The sequence below is a fragment of the Pongo abelii genome, chromosome 12 (assembly GCF_028885655.2).
Source record: "Pongo abelii isolate AG06213 chromosome 12, NHGRI_mPonAbe1-v2.0_pri, whole genome shotgun sequence".
In the NCBI taxonomy this organism is placed as follows: Eukaryota; Metazoa; Chordata; class Mammalia; order Primates; family Hominidae; genus Pongo; species Pongo abelii.
This window is the reverse complement of record NC_071997.2, coordinates 76,829,254-76,845,407: the sequence shown is the minus strand read 5'-3', so window position 1 is coordinate 76,845,407 and position 16,154 is coordinate 76,829,254. Positions and strand designations below refer to the sequence as shown.

Genomic DNA, 16,154 nt, shown 5'->3' with positions numbered 1-16,154 from the left:
CTGTCTCAAAAAAAAAAAAAAAAAAAAAAAAAAAAATTAAAGCAGGGAAGTTAAATGATCAAATTTTTCATTTTTATTGCTGTATGGCAACTAGTGCATAAGGTAGAGTAGTTGTGGGTGTACCATGTATGAGACAGTCCAATCAAGGGTAGAGATACCTTGGGCAGTGGTAAGGTAGATTTTACATTTATCATTTACACTTATACAAGGCAGGAGCAAATAGGACTTGGAAAATAGATGTGCGGGATGTAAAAAATACTCAATTACTCACTCTTTCTAGACAAACTATTACTAAAACACAGGCAAAGGAAATAATCGATTGAGCCTGTTGAAGGAGATGCCACCACTGGGTGTTGGTGTTTAAGAGAAGTGACTGTAAGATAGTTTTCTGTAGTTTGTTTAAAGGTAAACCACAATAATAGGAGACCTTTCTTTCAGAAACTTGCAGGCCGGGTGTGGTGGCTCATGCCTGTAATCCCAGCACTTTCGGAGGCCAACGCAGGAGGATCACTTGAGGTCAGGAGACCAGCCTGGCCAACATGGTGAAACTCCGTCTCTACTAAAAATACAAAAATTAGCCAGGTGTAGTGGCGGGTAACTGTAATCCCAGCTACTTGGAAGGCTGCAGCAGGAGAATCGCTTGAACCCGGGAGGCAGGGGTTGCATTGAACCCGAGCTCATGCCACTGCACTCCAGCCTGGGTGACAGAGCAAGACTCCATTTAAAAAAAAAAAAAGGCCAGGCATGGTGGCTCATGCCTGTAATCCCAACATTTTGGGAGGCTGAGGGGGTGCAGATCACTTGAGGTCAGGACTTCAAGACCAGCCTAACTAACATGGTGAAACTCCATCTCTACTAAAATACAAAAATTAGCTGGGCGTGGTGGAGCATGCCTGTAATGCCAGCTACTCAGGAGGCTGAGGCAGGAGACTCGCTTGAACCTGGGAGGTGGAAGTTGCAGTGAGCGAGATCATGCCACTGCACTCCAGCCTGGGCAACAACAGAGCAAGGCTCCATCTCCAAAAAACAAACAAACAAACAAAAAACTTCCATTCTTGTAATATCCCACGTCCACCCTTTTCTAAGTACAGGATACTCCTGAGATTTAACTTATAATCACATTTTATCTCCTTAAGTCTACCATTATAAACTTTTAAAAAAGGATACCAAAATTAGTGTAACAAGATTTACTCATTTCAGTTACACAATTCCAAACTTTCCCCTGCAGGAAAACCCGTATTTACATTTGTTATATTTTCATCACTAGATGGTAAGAGGAAATGCTAGTGATTAAAACACAGAAATCTGTTTCATGTAACTTTTTATTAAAAATAGTTTTTATATTGGACACATGTTTACAGATACCATTTTAAGAGGACCTAAGGCATACAAATGTGGGCTCTTGGCTTGCTTCACTGAATGAAGATAAAGATATAAAAACCCAGATCTGTCTGAGGGTAGTCATTTAAAGACAGCTGCTAACGTGGAATTCTCACAATTGTTCTTTTAAGGGATATTTGAAGCCTTGTTCTCTTATCGTCGTAGGTAAGCACTTGTACCATGAGAACCGTAACCTGTACTTCAAGAAAACATTCACATTTCTGCTATAAGAAAAGGTTCTGATGATTTAAATGTTTAAGACTTATGGCAGCTCTTCAGAAAGAAAAAGGAAGTCTTCATAAGATACAGAGATAGGGAGGCTGAGGCGGGTGGATCGTGAGGTCAGGAGTTTAAGACCAGCCTGGCCAAGATGGTGAAACCCCGTCTCTACTGAAAATATAAAAATTAGCCTGGCATGGTGACGGGCACCTGTAATCCCAGCTACTCAGGAGGCTGAGGCAGAGAATTGCTTGAACCCAGGTGGCAGAGGTTGCAATAAGCCAAAATCGTGCAACTACGCTCCAGCCTGGGCAACACAGCGAGACTCAAACAAACAAACAAAAAGTAACTAGGAAAGTGTTTTACATGTGGGCTTATTATAAGAATAAATTTACTAAAAGCTGAGAGATGGGTCTCGATAAAACTTGCTGATTCAAAGAAAGTGGATGGGAACTTTACTGATCTTAGTTTAAAATATCCTGAGTCAGCTGCCTTATGAGGTGGAAGGTCTTTCTTTCTTATTATATGTACACCTTTAATTGAAGAGGTGAGAAAAGCTCCATACTGTGATGCTATGATTTCCCCAAGGCTTACCTTCTATAAGTAGTCACTGATAAAGTGCCATTGACCCGCATTTGTTTAGAATTATTTCATTAAAATTGGGGTATGACCTAGCAGTTTATAATAAATATTTATGGATAATTTTATTGGCTTTTAAAAGATACTGTAAAATTGACAAATCTCAGAATGGACTTAATTTATATTTACAACAAACCAAACACAAACATCAATTATGGAATTACAGGGTCACATTTTAATTCCTGAATTTTACAGTTTAGCATTAATATCACCACATGTATACAAATGGTGTAAAACAAGTACAGTGGTATTTTTAATACAAAATAAACATCTGTTTTATGGAAAAACTATACTTCATATCTACACAGCTCATCTTTTCCAAACAATAGCCAAAATCAAAATTAACTACAAAATCTCCAAAACAGGGGAAACTGCTTCAGATTAAACTATTCCAGGAAAAATGGACCCGTAACACATTATAAAGGTGATCTAAAGATTGTGGCTGGAATTACTGTTAAAAATTTTTTTTTTCCCAATGCATTAAATTGTATTTTGGGGACATTTTTCTCACTTCGGCATGATCTCAGATCATCGATGAGCAAACTAACATTAAAATATTTACAGTTAACTTGTTGCTCTAAAAATAAAACTTCTTAACTGTTTGCCTCAATTTATTTTTAAAATTCACTTACGTACATGGAATGTGCTTTTACGCTTCTTTAAAAAGCAGCTTTCATATCACACCCTTGTTTACAGAAAAGCTACATGTGCTGCATGCTGACTTTGACACTTAAGTAGCTTCTTGGATCAAAATGGCTTCTAGATACTAAATGCCACTTAATTCAGCACTATTCTTTGTTGGTCTGTATAAGTAACACTTTAAAACTTGCAGCTCTGGAAAGAGAGAGAACTTTACTAACAAAGTAGAAAGTGATTTCAAAGTATCTTCCACAAAAGATTGTACTGGTAGGCGGTTGAAAACATTCTGTTCCATCCACTTTCAAATTTCTAGAGAAAATCATTTTGGAATACTACTGTACTGATTCTTGGCCTTCGTTGTCTCTAAACGTGCTGATTTTAACATTATCTTAAAACTGTCCAGTTTGAATTGAGCTTGGTTTCATCAATATACATATTGAAAATTCCTGGTGTAGAAAACTCAACATGTGCTGAATACGGGGTGTACTTCCCTTCAACTACCTAAAAGGCTGAACTTTTGTTAAATCTTAAAGAAATGGTCCCAACAGCTTAACTTCATTTTTTTAATGATAGTTGAATGTGTTTTCCATAAAAATTTCTTTTAAAAAGAGGCAACTGATTAAAACAACAACATGGCCAGCACCATTATACAAGTAATGTTATTGAGTTTACAGCTGAAGTTCTGTAAAATTGTTTCTAGATCGACACCCCGAGGAGCAACCCTGCATTATTATATCAACCTCTTCCCCTCCCCTAAACTGTCCCCAAACCTGTGACTTTTCCTTGCTGAGAAGCTGTCTCCCAGGTTCTGGTTACTAACATTTGTTTCGACAGCCTAAAAGGCAAACCCCTTAATTACTAGCAAGCAATCAAGTTCCTGGGAAGCCTGATTTTTATTAGAACTAAACTCTCTTAGCTGATATACTGTCTTTTGCTACTTCTTGTATATTTTATAAGTTCAATTGAGAAAGCTTTCTGATTCAGATTTTCAGCTCACTGAACAGTTGCAGCATTGTAAGACCACATGTCGAGGGTCCCCTAATAAATATTTTATGAGCCAAGACGAGGTCTTTTCCTGGGGGACGTTTCTTCTTCTTCATCTTCCTCTTCATCATCTGGATAATCCACTAAGCCAACCAAACTTCCCTATTGAAGAATTTAAAAATTTTTTCTTTAAACATATATAACAAAAAAGAGCTTTTAGTACAAATACAATCACTTGTAAAAATATCAGAAATCGTTTTTCTAAATCATATCAGAAATTAACATTTGAATTTGATAAAGGAACTGCTTGAAATTATGAACGTTTGAGTACTAATTGGTAGCACTTGCAGTAACCCTTAACTTTTCTATCTGGTTCTTGGATTATTAATGATACTTCAAAACTCAATTCCGCAAAATTTTACTGTGGGAAAATGACTACTTTTCCAAACAGTAGGGATAACAATAACATTTGGAGATGAACTGGTACATTTCTCTAATTTCATTACCACAAGAAAGCCCCTTGTAGTCTTTGTTCATCTTGTGTATATTTCATCACTAAGTACACATCGTTTTCATTGTGCTTTTGAAGTACAGCTTAAATGGCTGGAGATAAACACATGAAATGATTCCTATAAAATAATAAAGTAAAACATTTAGGGCTAGCTTGCTGACCAAAAGAACAGTAAGGATGAGGTAATTCGTGGTCTTGGCCTTTGACGAGTAACAGACCTCTGTGAAAATCCTAGAAAAACTCTGGGTACTCGCAAGAAAATTACACACCCACAGGGTTTCATTCATTTTGAGCCAATCCCATGAAAACTTATGTTCTGTAGGTTAAGAGGACTACTGTAAACACTGTATTTAGTTCAAACCCTTCAGACCTCTAGGAGATAAACAAATACAACTGAAGTAACTCATGCTTCATACCTAAAGTACTGAGGTATCGGGGTTTACCAGAATGTAACCAAATCAGTATAATATTAACCAACCAAAAAAAGGCCTCTGGGCAGCTAGAAACGGTTATCAGAAAGACTTATATACCTGTCTGAGAATCTGTTTCTCAACTTAATCACACACACATCTTAAGTCTGGATATGCAAGAAGCAATATGGCTAAATTGTTAAAAATAGGCTAACTGTAGGTCTGATGTCAAATTCTAATGACACCACGTTTTATGTAAAAAAACAAAAAACTTTGGGGCCGGGCTTATGCCTGTAATCCCAGCACTTTGGGAGATCGAGGCGGATGGGTCACCTGAAAGATAATAAGTTCAAAACCAGCCTGGCCAACATAGCAAAACCCTATCTCTACTAAAAATACAAAAATTAGCCTGGCATGGTGGCAGGCACCTGTAGTCCCAGCTACTTGGGAGGCTGAGGGACGAGAATCTCTTGAACCCAGGAGGTGGAGATTGCACCACTGCACTCCAGCCTGGGCAACAGAGCAAGACTCCATCTCAAAACAAAAACAAAAACAAAAACAAAACACAAAACCTTGGGCAAGTGGTTTAATATCTCTGCCTCAGTTTGTCTGTAAAATTGATATAGTAGTATTTAGGCCTCAGTGAACTATTTTGAAATTTAAATTGATGGCCAGGCGCAGCAGCTCATGCCTGTAATCCTAGCATTTTGGGAGGCCAAGGTAGGTGGATCACCTGAGGTCAGGAGTTCGAGTCCAGCCTGACCAACATGGTGAAACCCTGTCTCTACTAAAAATTCAAAAATTAGCCAGGAGTGGTGGCGCATGCCTGTAATCCCAGCTGCTTCAGAGGCTGAGGCAGGAGAATTGCTTGAACCCGGGAGGCGGAGGCTGCAGTGAGCCAAGATTGCACCACTGCACTCCAGCCTGGGCAACAAGAGCAAGACTCTGTCTCAAAAATAAATAAATAAGTAAATTGATAACGAAACATCTAAAGCACTTCAGCACAGTGCTTCGTATGTAGTTAGTGTTCAATAAGTGCTATTAGCTGCTATTACTACTATCATTTTTCTATTATTTTGTTTCTAAGCCAAACAAATTGGAAGAGAGGAAAAACAAGAAATAATTCTGGTATAAAAAGGCACCAATCTGATAATCAAAAAGATGACAGCAAAGTTACAAAGTTTTAATTATGCTTAGTATTACATATCATAACGTACAAACATTTGTATTCCAAATGGTTAACACTTAATTGTTTCTGCCCAAGATTAATAAATTGTCTGAAAAACTCAGTTATACAATTTGAGTTTTACTTATATTATCTCTGCAAACTAACATACATTTAAAACATGTTTACAATAAACATAATAAAAATGCAAAATATGAAATGTTGGAAGTAAAAAGGCCTGTAATCTAGAGATGCACTTTGTGAAGCTGATTCCATACTTTTAATATGTATCTAGAAATGTACTGTTTTAAAATAGCAGATTGAAATTATACTTACTCTTTTACAATCACGTTCCTATAAAAAAAGCTTTTGATGTCAGTACATAAAGTTCCATTTCATTGTTTTAAACCCTTGCATTCCACGGTATGAATATATATATTTTAAGAGTCTTGCTCTGTCGCCTGAGCTAGAGTACAGTTGTGCAATCTTGGTTCACTGCAACCTCTGTCTCCAGGGTGCAAGCGATTCCTGTGCCTCAGCCACCCAAGTAACTTGGACTACATGCACGCACCACCATGCCTGGCTAACTTTTGTATTTTTAGTAGAGATGGGGTTTCACCATGTTGGCCAGGCTGGCCTTGAACTCCTGGCCTCAAGTGATCTGCCCACCTCAGACTCCCAAAGTGTTGGGATTACAAGTATGAGCCACCATGCTCGGCTTCATCATATACTTTAATTCCTGAATTTCTGGTTGGACATTTGGGTTGTTTTTGCAGGGTATTTAGGTAAGAAATTTAAAAAGTAAATACCAGCAAAGAAAACAGGAGAACAGAAAACAGCAGTTTAGAGTTGCCAAGGCATTTTTGGAAAAGAGAAATCAGAGGCAAGGCAACTCATACAACAGGAAGAAGCCAAGAACTAAGTATTTGCAGAGGGATACAGAAACGAGAAACTGATTTGTCTTAAGAGAACCCCAGAAAGAAGCTAGGCAGTAAAGGCACCAAAATATTGGGGAAAGCAGGGAAAACAGTTTAATTATTGTAAAACAGACAACTGGGTCATTGATTCTACACCTCTGACAGCCAGGAGATTTCTGTTCCTCCACCATCACCAACTATAGAGAATTCTACAGAGAAAATGACTCTATAAAGAATAAACTCTATAGAGAATGTAATGAACTTTACAGAGCAAAGGACCATATACTTCATGACTTTAGGCAAAGTAAAGGGCATGGGTAAGGCCAGGCTGAAAACGAAAGAATAAATTTAAATTTTGTATACTGAGCAGACACGCCTACCCCACAACAAGCTTTGCTATGTAGGCTCTCAGAACACTAACAACCACGCTTATACTTACAAGGTGTAAGAGACGAGCTTTGTATGTAAAAATTAGATGGCTTCACAGAAGGAGTAGGGGGAACTACAAACAACTAACACCTCCCAAAAAAAGCAGGGCACTACTCTCTAAGTCCACACCATAAAGTCAACTTTTTAAAGCGTATAATTTTCACACACCATAAACTCACCCTTTTAGAGCATATAATTCAGTGGTTTTAGTATATTCACAAGTTATGTAATCACCACTAATTCCAGAACATTTCCATCATTTCACCCACCAAAAAAGTCCCCATAAACAGTCCTCATTCCCCCACCACACCCCACACCACCCAGCTCTTGGCAACCACTAACCTACTTTGTTTCCGTGGATTTGCTTATTCTGGACAGTTCATATAAATGGAATCATACAATATGTGGTCTTGTGTGCTGGTTTACTTCAATTACCAATGTTTTCAAAGTTAATCTATGCTTAGCATATCAAGACTTCATTCTTTTTTATGGCCAAATAATATCCACTGTATGAATATGCTACATTTTGTGTATCCATTCATCAGCTGAGAGACATTTGCGTTATTCTTACTTTTTGGCTGTTATGAACAATACCGCTACTAACATTCATATACAAGTTTTACAGTGGACACGTTTTCAATTTTCTTAAAATATATACCTAGGAAATGAGGTAGCTGGGTCATATGGTAACTCTGGGTCATATGGTACTGTGACTTTTTGGGGAACCGCCAGACTGTACTCCAAAGCTGCTATACCATTTTATTTATTTTTATTTATTTTTTGAGACATGGTCTCAGAGACTCTGTTGCCCAGGATGGAGTGCAGTGGTGTGATCTCGGCTCATTGCAACCTCTGCCTGCTGGGCTCAAGTGATCCTCCCACCTCAGCCTCCCGAATAGCTGGGACCACAAGCATGTGCCACCATGTCCAGCTAATTTTTGTAGACGGGCTTTTGCCATGTTGCCTAGGCTAGTCTTGAGCTCCTGGGCTCAAGCGATCCTCCTGCCTCGGCCTCCCAAAGTGCTGGGATTACAGGCATGAGCCTATGCACCGGGCCTGTTGTGCTATTTTATATTCTCACTAGCAATGGATGTCACAATTTACATTCTTGCCAACACTTGTTTTTGTGCATCTTTTTTATTATAGCTATCCTAGAGGATGTGAAATGCTATCATATTGTGATTTTGATTTGCATTTCCCTTACTAATGATGCTAAACATCTTTCCACATGCTAATATGGGCCACTTGTGTATCTTTTTTGCAGAAATGTCTATTAAAATCCTTTGCCCATTTTAAAACTGGGTTGTCATGCTGAGGTGTAAGAGTTCTTTATATATTCTGGATACCAGTTACTTACTAGATATATCATTTACAAATATTTCCTCCCATTTTGTGGATTGTCTTTTCAATTTATGGTAGTATCCTTTGGAGTACAAAATTTTTGAATTTTGAATGAGTCCAATTTATTATTTTTCTTTTGTCACTTGAGCTATTTGTGTCATATCTAAGAAATCACTGCCTAAATCCAAGGTCACAGATATTTATGCCTTTTTTTAAAAAAGAGTTTTAGACTTTTAACTTTTACATTTGGATCTTTTCATCCATCTTGAGAGGAGTTTTGTATATGATGTAAGATAGGGATCTAACTTCATTCTTCTGCATGTGGCTATCCAGTTGTAACATTTATTGAAAAGGGTATTCTGGCCGGGCGTGGTGGCTCACGCCTTAATACCAACACTTTGGGAGGCCGAGGCAGGCAGAACATAAGGTCAGGAGATCCAGACCATCCTGGCTAACACGGTGAAATCCCATCTCTACTAAAAATACAAAAAATTAGCCAGGTGTGGTGGTGGGCGCCTGTAGTCCCAGCTACTCAGGCGGCTGAAGTAGGACAATGGTGTGAACCTGGGAGGTGGAGCTTGCAGTGAGCCAAGATTGCACCACTGCACTCCAGCCTGGGTGACAGAACGAGACTCCGTCTAAAAAAAAAAAAAAAAAGAAAAAAGAAAAAAGAAAGAGAGTATTCTTTCCCCCATCAAATTGTTTTGGCACTCTTACTAAAATCTGCCTTATTTTTTTTTATGAAAGGAAATCCTAAGATCATCACTTGTGTAAAGTTTCCAATATGAAAGAAAGGATCAAAATAAATGACAACAATAACCTATGAAAAAGCCCTTTGGGAGGCCGAGGTGGGTGAATCACTTAAGGTCAGGAGTTCCTGATGAGCCTGGCCAACATGGTGAAACCCCATCTCTACTGAAAATACAAAAATTAGCCAGCCATGATGTTGCACACCTGTAATCCTAGAACATTATAATAAATGCACATTCTATAAAGAAATACACATGTATATGAAACGATATATGTAAGTGGTCACATATTACAGCAATGATTATAACTACAAAAAGCTGCCAACAACTTTAATGCCCATCGCATTGATAGGGGCTAATTATAAATTAAGGTATATCCATACTTTTAAGTTCTATGCAGGAAATCTCTAATGTCCTGATATGAAGAGCTCACCAAGATAAATCTGCTACACAAAAAAGCAAAATAACAGGTTTCATCTACTGTGAATCTGTGACGTGTTTATTTCAGTATCCACAAATGGCTTCTCATTCTGATTTTATATTTTTCCTCGTAAAAATATGCATGTTTTACAGTTATACAACTAAAGAAGTATTTTGTGTCTTTATGACATTTATATCATAAAAACAAATGTTTTGTTTAAATTCATTAGTAGCTAATGTCTAGCCAGCCTTCAACTACAGCAATTAACACTGTTGGTGAAACTGGCTAAACCAAAGGGCAATTGGTGATAAAGAATCTGTCACCACTTAGGAATGTGGGCATGGTTTGTTAAGAAGGTTGAGAGCAAATTAAAGTGGTGCTTAACTTCTGACAACTCCTATCTTGCTTAATTTCAAAATCCTGTGTCTACAGTGATTGAGCAACTGTTTCCCAAGAACATTGTTTTTATCCCCATCTCTAAAAAGGATGTATAACAGATGTATTCTGTAATCTGTTACTGTCAAGAAGAGTGAAAAAGGTGTTGGTGCTTGCATTTAATTTTGCTCATTCATAAGTAAATTATCTGGAAGGATAATAAAAACTCAAGGAAATATAATAGAAAATATAACAGGAAAACAAAATGAATAGTAGGATATAAAAGTAGGATAGAAAAGGTATGCAGTATTGACATATTATTAGAAATAGAAGACACTGCTAAAAGAGTTCAAAGGTATCTTTGTGGATGGGAAGAGAGGGACTGATTTTTTTCTAATATAAACTTGCCTTTTGGTAATATTTGACTTTTGAAAGTAAGTGCATGTATTACTTTGATTAAAAAAAAAAAAAGAAAAGCTAATATATATTGAGAAGGTGTCAAGCAGTGTTCTCAGCATTTTACATTTGTTAAATAATTTAACCTTCCCAACAAGCTTATAAAGTAGGTACTATCTTACCCCTTTTTAAAACAAGAAAGTCGGCCAGGCATGATGGCTAACACCTGTTAATCCTAACACTGTGGGAGGCTGAGGAGGACTGCTTGAGCCCAGCAGTCTGAGACCAGCCTGGGCAACATGGCAGAAACCCATCTCTACCAAAAATACAAAAATTAGCCAGGCATAGTGGTATGTGCCTGCATTCCCAGCTACTCGGGAGGCTGAGGTGGGAGGATCAGTTGAGCCCAGGAGGTGGGGGAGGCAGTGAGCTGTGATCACACCACTGTACTCCAGGCTGGGTGAGACTGAGACTCTGTAACAACAACAACAACGGAGCAGGAAGGCAGGGAGCTTAAGGCCCAGAGAGATTAAATAACTTATACAAGGTGATTCAGCTAGAAAGAGGCAGAGCGAAGGTTTGAACCCAAACAATACAACTCTATGGCAAATATTCTTTTTTGAGCAGGGTCTCATTCTCTTGTTCAGGCTGGAGTGCAGTGGCAAGATCATGGCTCACTGAAGCCTCCACCTCTCAGGCTCAAACCATTCTCCTGCCTCAGACTCTTGAGTAGCTGGGACCACAGGTGTGTGCCACCACACCCAGCTAATTTTTTAATACTTTTTATAGAGATGGGGTCTCACGTTGTTGCCCAGACTGGTCTTCGACTCCTGGGCTCAAGCGATCCTCCTGCCTTGGCCTCCCACAGTGCTAGGATACTGTGCCGAGCCCAAACATTCTTAATGTAGTGTCACAATATTACTCTAAATTGTCCCATCATAAAGTTGAAAACTAATTTTAAAATTTTCCAGTTGAAAAACATAAAATATGTTTCAAATACCGAATACCATGAAAATGCTATTGTCAAGAGCCTATCTCACTATACTACTGAATGAAAATTCTACATTTTTGTAAAATAAACTCAGACTTATATTTTGTGTTCCAAACAAGATGCATTCCTTTAGTTAGGTATGTACTACCACGGTGTTTCTGCTTGTCTTTCTACCTTTATACAATAGTTGCCCCATATTTATGCCTTTTTATTTTAAGCCACTCGTTTTTGGGGAAAAGGATGATTTCATATAACATATGAACAAGAAAAATGTTTCATATAAAATTTAAACTTGTTTATAAAAAAAGTAACCAAGGGAAATACATTTGTTAAAAGAACAACAGAAAGTCTAATATCCTTAACTAAAGATTCATCAACAACATCCAATTTGCAGAGAAGAGCAGATTCAAAGGCTAACAGCCTTACTACTAATAAAGTATACACAATTGGAAATGAGATATTATATACTGTCTCCCCTACCTAACTGGTAAATACTAAAAATAATTATAGTGCTGGCAAAGCTGCAATCGGCCAGGCACACTCATACACAGTTTATGGTAACATAAACTGGCATAGACTTTATGAAGATGAATTTGACCATATGTGTGAAGTAGTAACTCAACTATCCAAGAAAATAATTTAAAATGCAGTAACACTAAGTAGTCAGAGAAATATTAGAATCAACTTAAGTGCTCCAAAATAGAATGGGGGACAGGAAGGAAGGATGCTTACATTTATTATCATAAGCCTAAATAAAACGAAATTCTCTTTGGGAGGCCGAGGTGGGCGGATCATGAGGTCAAGAGATAGAGACCATCCTGGCCAACATGGTGAAACCCTGTCTCTACTAAAAATACAAAAATTAGCTGGGTGTGGTGGCATGCACCTGTAGTCCCAGCTACTTGGGAGACTGAGGCAGGAGAATTGCTTGAAGCCGGGAGGCGGAGGTTGCAGTGAGCCGAGATCACTCCACTGCACTCCAGCCTGGTGACAGAGTGAGACTCTATCTCAAAAAATAAAATAAAATTCTACAATCATCAACAATGTTTGGTAACAGAAAAATTCTAAATAATTCACTGAAATTGTTTTGATTATCCAAACTTTTTTGAGTAAACATGAAAAAATCTCACAGATGGGAAAAGCAAAGTTTGTGTGTAATGCTGTTTCACCTACCTTGGTGGCTGTTACTGACGTAGGCAAGTTTGTGGTTTTGGAAGAGGAGCCATTAGAAGTTGCTGGTGGTGTCTGAGCCACTACAGATTTACTGTTTGTTCCATTAGCAGCAGTGGCAGAGTGGGAGAAAGTAAATTTGAAGCCACCAGGAGATGTCCTTTTGGGAAGGTTTTCTTTGTCTTCACTTTCTTTTGCTAAAGCAAAAGTAAAATTTTGAACGTATATCAATACATACTGCTAAGTCAAAACATCTAAAAACAGCAATAATTTAAAAACTTATAAAACATTGCTGCCCGGGCACAGTGGCTCATGCCTGTAATCCCAACACTTTGGGAGGCTGAGGAAGGCAGATCACCCGAGGCCAGAGTTCAAGGCCAGCCTGACCAACACGGAGAAACCCCGTCTCTACTAAAAATACAAAATTAGCCGGGTGTGGTGGCGCATGTCTATAATCTTAGCTACGTGGGAGGCTGAGGCAGGAGAATCACTTGAACCTGGGAGGCGGAGGTTGTGGTGAGCCGAGATGGCGCCACTGCACTCCACCCTGGGCAACAAGAGCAGAATTCTCTCAAAAAAAAAAAAAAAAAAAAAAAATTAATTGCCTTTGTTTCCTAAGAACTTTTGAAAAAGAACATGATGTGTACAGTGATGATATGGTTTGGCTCTGTGTCCCCACCCAAATCACAAATCAAATTGTAATCCCCACATGTCAGGGGAGGGACCTGGTGAGAGGTGACTGGATCATGGGGGTGGATTTCGCCCTTGCTGTTCTTGTGCTAGTGAGTTCTCACGAGATCTGGTTGTTCCAAAGGGTGGCACTACCCTCCTTGCTCTCTCTCTCCTGCTGCCATGTAACACATGCCTTGTTTGCCGTTTACCTTCCGCCACAAGTTTCCTGAGGCCTCCCCAGCTATGTGGAATTGTAAGTCAATTATACCTCTTTTCTTCATAAATTACACAGTCTCAGGTAGTTCTTTAGGGCAGTGTGAAAACGAACTAATACAGAAAATTGGTACCAGGAATGTGGTACTGCTATAAAGATACCTGAAAATGGCAGGGCGCAGTGGCTCACATCTGTAATCCCAGCACTTTGGGTGGCTGAGGAGGGTGGATCACTTGAGGTCAGGAGTTCAAGATCAGCCTGGCCACATGATGAAACCTATTCTCTACTAAAAATACAAAAATTAGCTGGGGGTGGTGGCGCACACCTATAATCCCAGCTGCTCTGGTGGCTGAGGCAGGAGAATCGCTTGAACCCTGGAGGTAGAGGATGAAGTGAGCCGAGATTGTGCCACTGCACACCAGCCTGGACGACAGAGTGAGACTCCAACTCAAAAAACATAGCTGACAATGTGGAAGCGACTTTGGAACCGGGTAATAGGCAGAAGTTGGAACAATTTGGAGGGCTTAGAAAAAGACAGGAAGATATGGGAAAGTCTGGAACTTCCTAAAGACTTGTTGACTGGTTTTGACCAAAATGCTGACAGTGATATGGACAATGAAGTCCAGGCTGAGGAGGTCTCAGATGGAGGTGAGGAACTTATTTGGAACTGGAGTAAAGGTCATACTTGGTATGCTTTAGCAAAGAGACTGGCAGCATTTTGCCCCTGCCCTAGAGATCTGTGGAACTTGAACTTGAGAGAGATGATTTAGGGTATCTGGTGGAAGAAATTTCTAAGCAGCAAAGCATTCAAGTGGTGGCCTGGGCTGGGCACAGTGGCTCACGCCTGTAACCCCAGCACTCTGGGAGGCTGAGGTGGGTGGACCACTTGAGCTCAGGAGTTTGAGACCAGCCTGGCCAACATGGTGAAACCCTGTTTCTACTAAAAATACAAAAATTAGCTGGGCACGGTGGCACACACCTGTAGTCCCAGCTACTTGGGAGGCTGAGGCAGGACAATCAGTTGAACCTGGGAGGCAGAGGTTGCAGTGAGCTGAGATCATGCCACTGCATTCCAGCCTGGGCAACAGAGAGACTCCATCTCAGAAAAAAAAAAAAAAGAGGCCTTCTGGTTGTTTCTAAAAGCATACGCTCGTATGCATGAACAAAGAGATGGTCTGAAATTAGAATTTGTATTTAAAAGGGAGCAGAGCATAAAGTTTGGAAAACCTGCAGCCTGACCATGCAGTAGAAAAGAAAACCCCATTTTCTGGGGAGAAATTCAAGCTGGCTGCAGAAATCTGAATAAGTAACAAGGAGCCAAATGTTAATTCACAGGCCCAGAGGCCTAGGAGGGAAAAATGGTTTTGTGGGCTGGGCCCAAGGCCCTGCTGCTCTGTGCAGTCTTGGGACACCCTGCATCCCAGGTGCTGCAGCTCCAGCCATGGCTAAAAGGAGCCAAGGTACAGCTTGGGCCATGGCTTTAGAGCATGCAAGCCCCAACTCTTGGTGGCTTCCATGTGACGTTGGGCCTGTGGGTGTGCAGAAGGCAAGAACTGAGGTTTGGTAATCTCTGATTCTCAAACCACCTAGATTTCAGAAGACATATAGAAATGCCTGGATATCTAGGCAGAAATCTGCTGCAGGGGCAGAGCTCTTATGAAGAACCTCTACTAGGGCAGTGCGGAAGGGAAATGTGAGGTTGGAGTCCCCACACAGAGTCCCCACTGGGATACTCCCTAGTGGAGCTGTGAAAAGAGGGCCACCATCCTCCAGACCCCAGAACAGTAGATCTACCAACAGCTTGCACCATGCACCTGGAAAAGCCACAGGCACTCAACTCTAGCCCATGAAAGCAGTCATGGGGGATGTACCCAGCAAAGCCATAGGGGCAAAGCCAGCTGTAGCCTTGGGAGCCTACCTGTTGTATCAGCATGCCCTGGATGTGAAACATGGAGTCAAAGGAGATTATTTTGGAGCTTTAAGATTTAAAGACTGCCCTGCTGGGCTTCGCACCTGCCCGGGGCCTGTAGCCCCTTTGTTTTGGCCAATTTCTTCCATTTGGAATGGGAACATTTACCCAATGTCTGTACCCCCATTGTATCTTGGAGGTGACTAACTTGTTTTTTATTTTATAGGATCATGGGCAGAAGGATTTACTTTGTCTCATATGAGACTTTGGACTTGGATTTTTGAGTTAATGCTGGAATGTGTTAGGGGGACTGTTGGGAAGGTGTGATTGGTTTTGAAATGTAAAAAGGACATGAGATTAGGGAGGGGCCGGGGTGGAATGATAAGGTTTGGCTCTTGTCCCCACCCAAATCTCATTGTGAATTATAATCCCCAGGTGTTGGAGGAAATGATTGAATCATGGAGGCAGAAAACCCCCTTGCTATTTTTGTGATAGTGAGTTCTCACGAGATCTGGTTGTTTAAAAGTGTGTGGCACCTCAGCCGGGCTTGGTGGCTCATGCCTGTAATCCCAGCACTTTGGGAGGCCGAAGCGGGCGAATCATCTGAGACCAGGAGTTCGAGA

The 16,154-nt window shown here is 40.0% G+C and overlaps 1 protein-coding gene across 22 annotated transcripts in view; it reads right to left on the bottom strand.

Annotated features, from left to right (window-relative positions):
* PPP4R3B (protein phosphatase 4 regulatory subunit 3B) overlaps nt 1-16,154 on the bottom strand; it is a 75,658-nt gene that overhangs the window by 3,666 nt on the left and 55,838 nt on the right. For 15 of the 22 annotated variants that reach the window (XM_054546244.1, XM_054546264.1, XM_063713259.1 and 12 more), the window contains 2 exons: nt 12,740-12,933; nt 2,391-4,023 (listed from right to left, as the gene is read on the bottom strand). In XM_054546244.1, the coding sequence (XP_054402219.1) occupies nt 3,928-4,023; nt 12,740-12,933 (290 nt within the window). In that variant the 3' untranslated portion in view covers nt 2,391-3,927. 22 annotated transcript variants of the gene reach the window in all.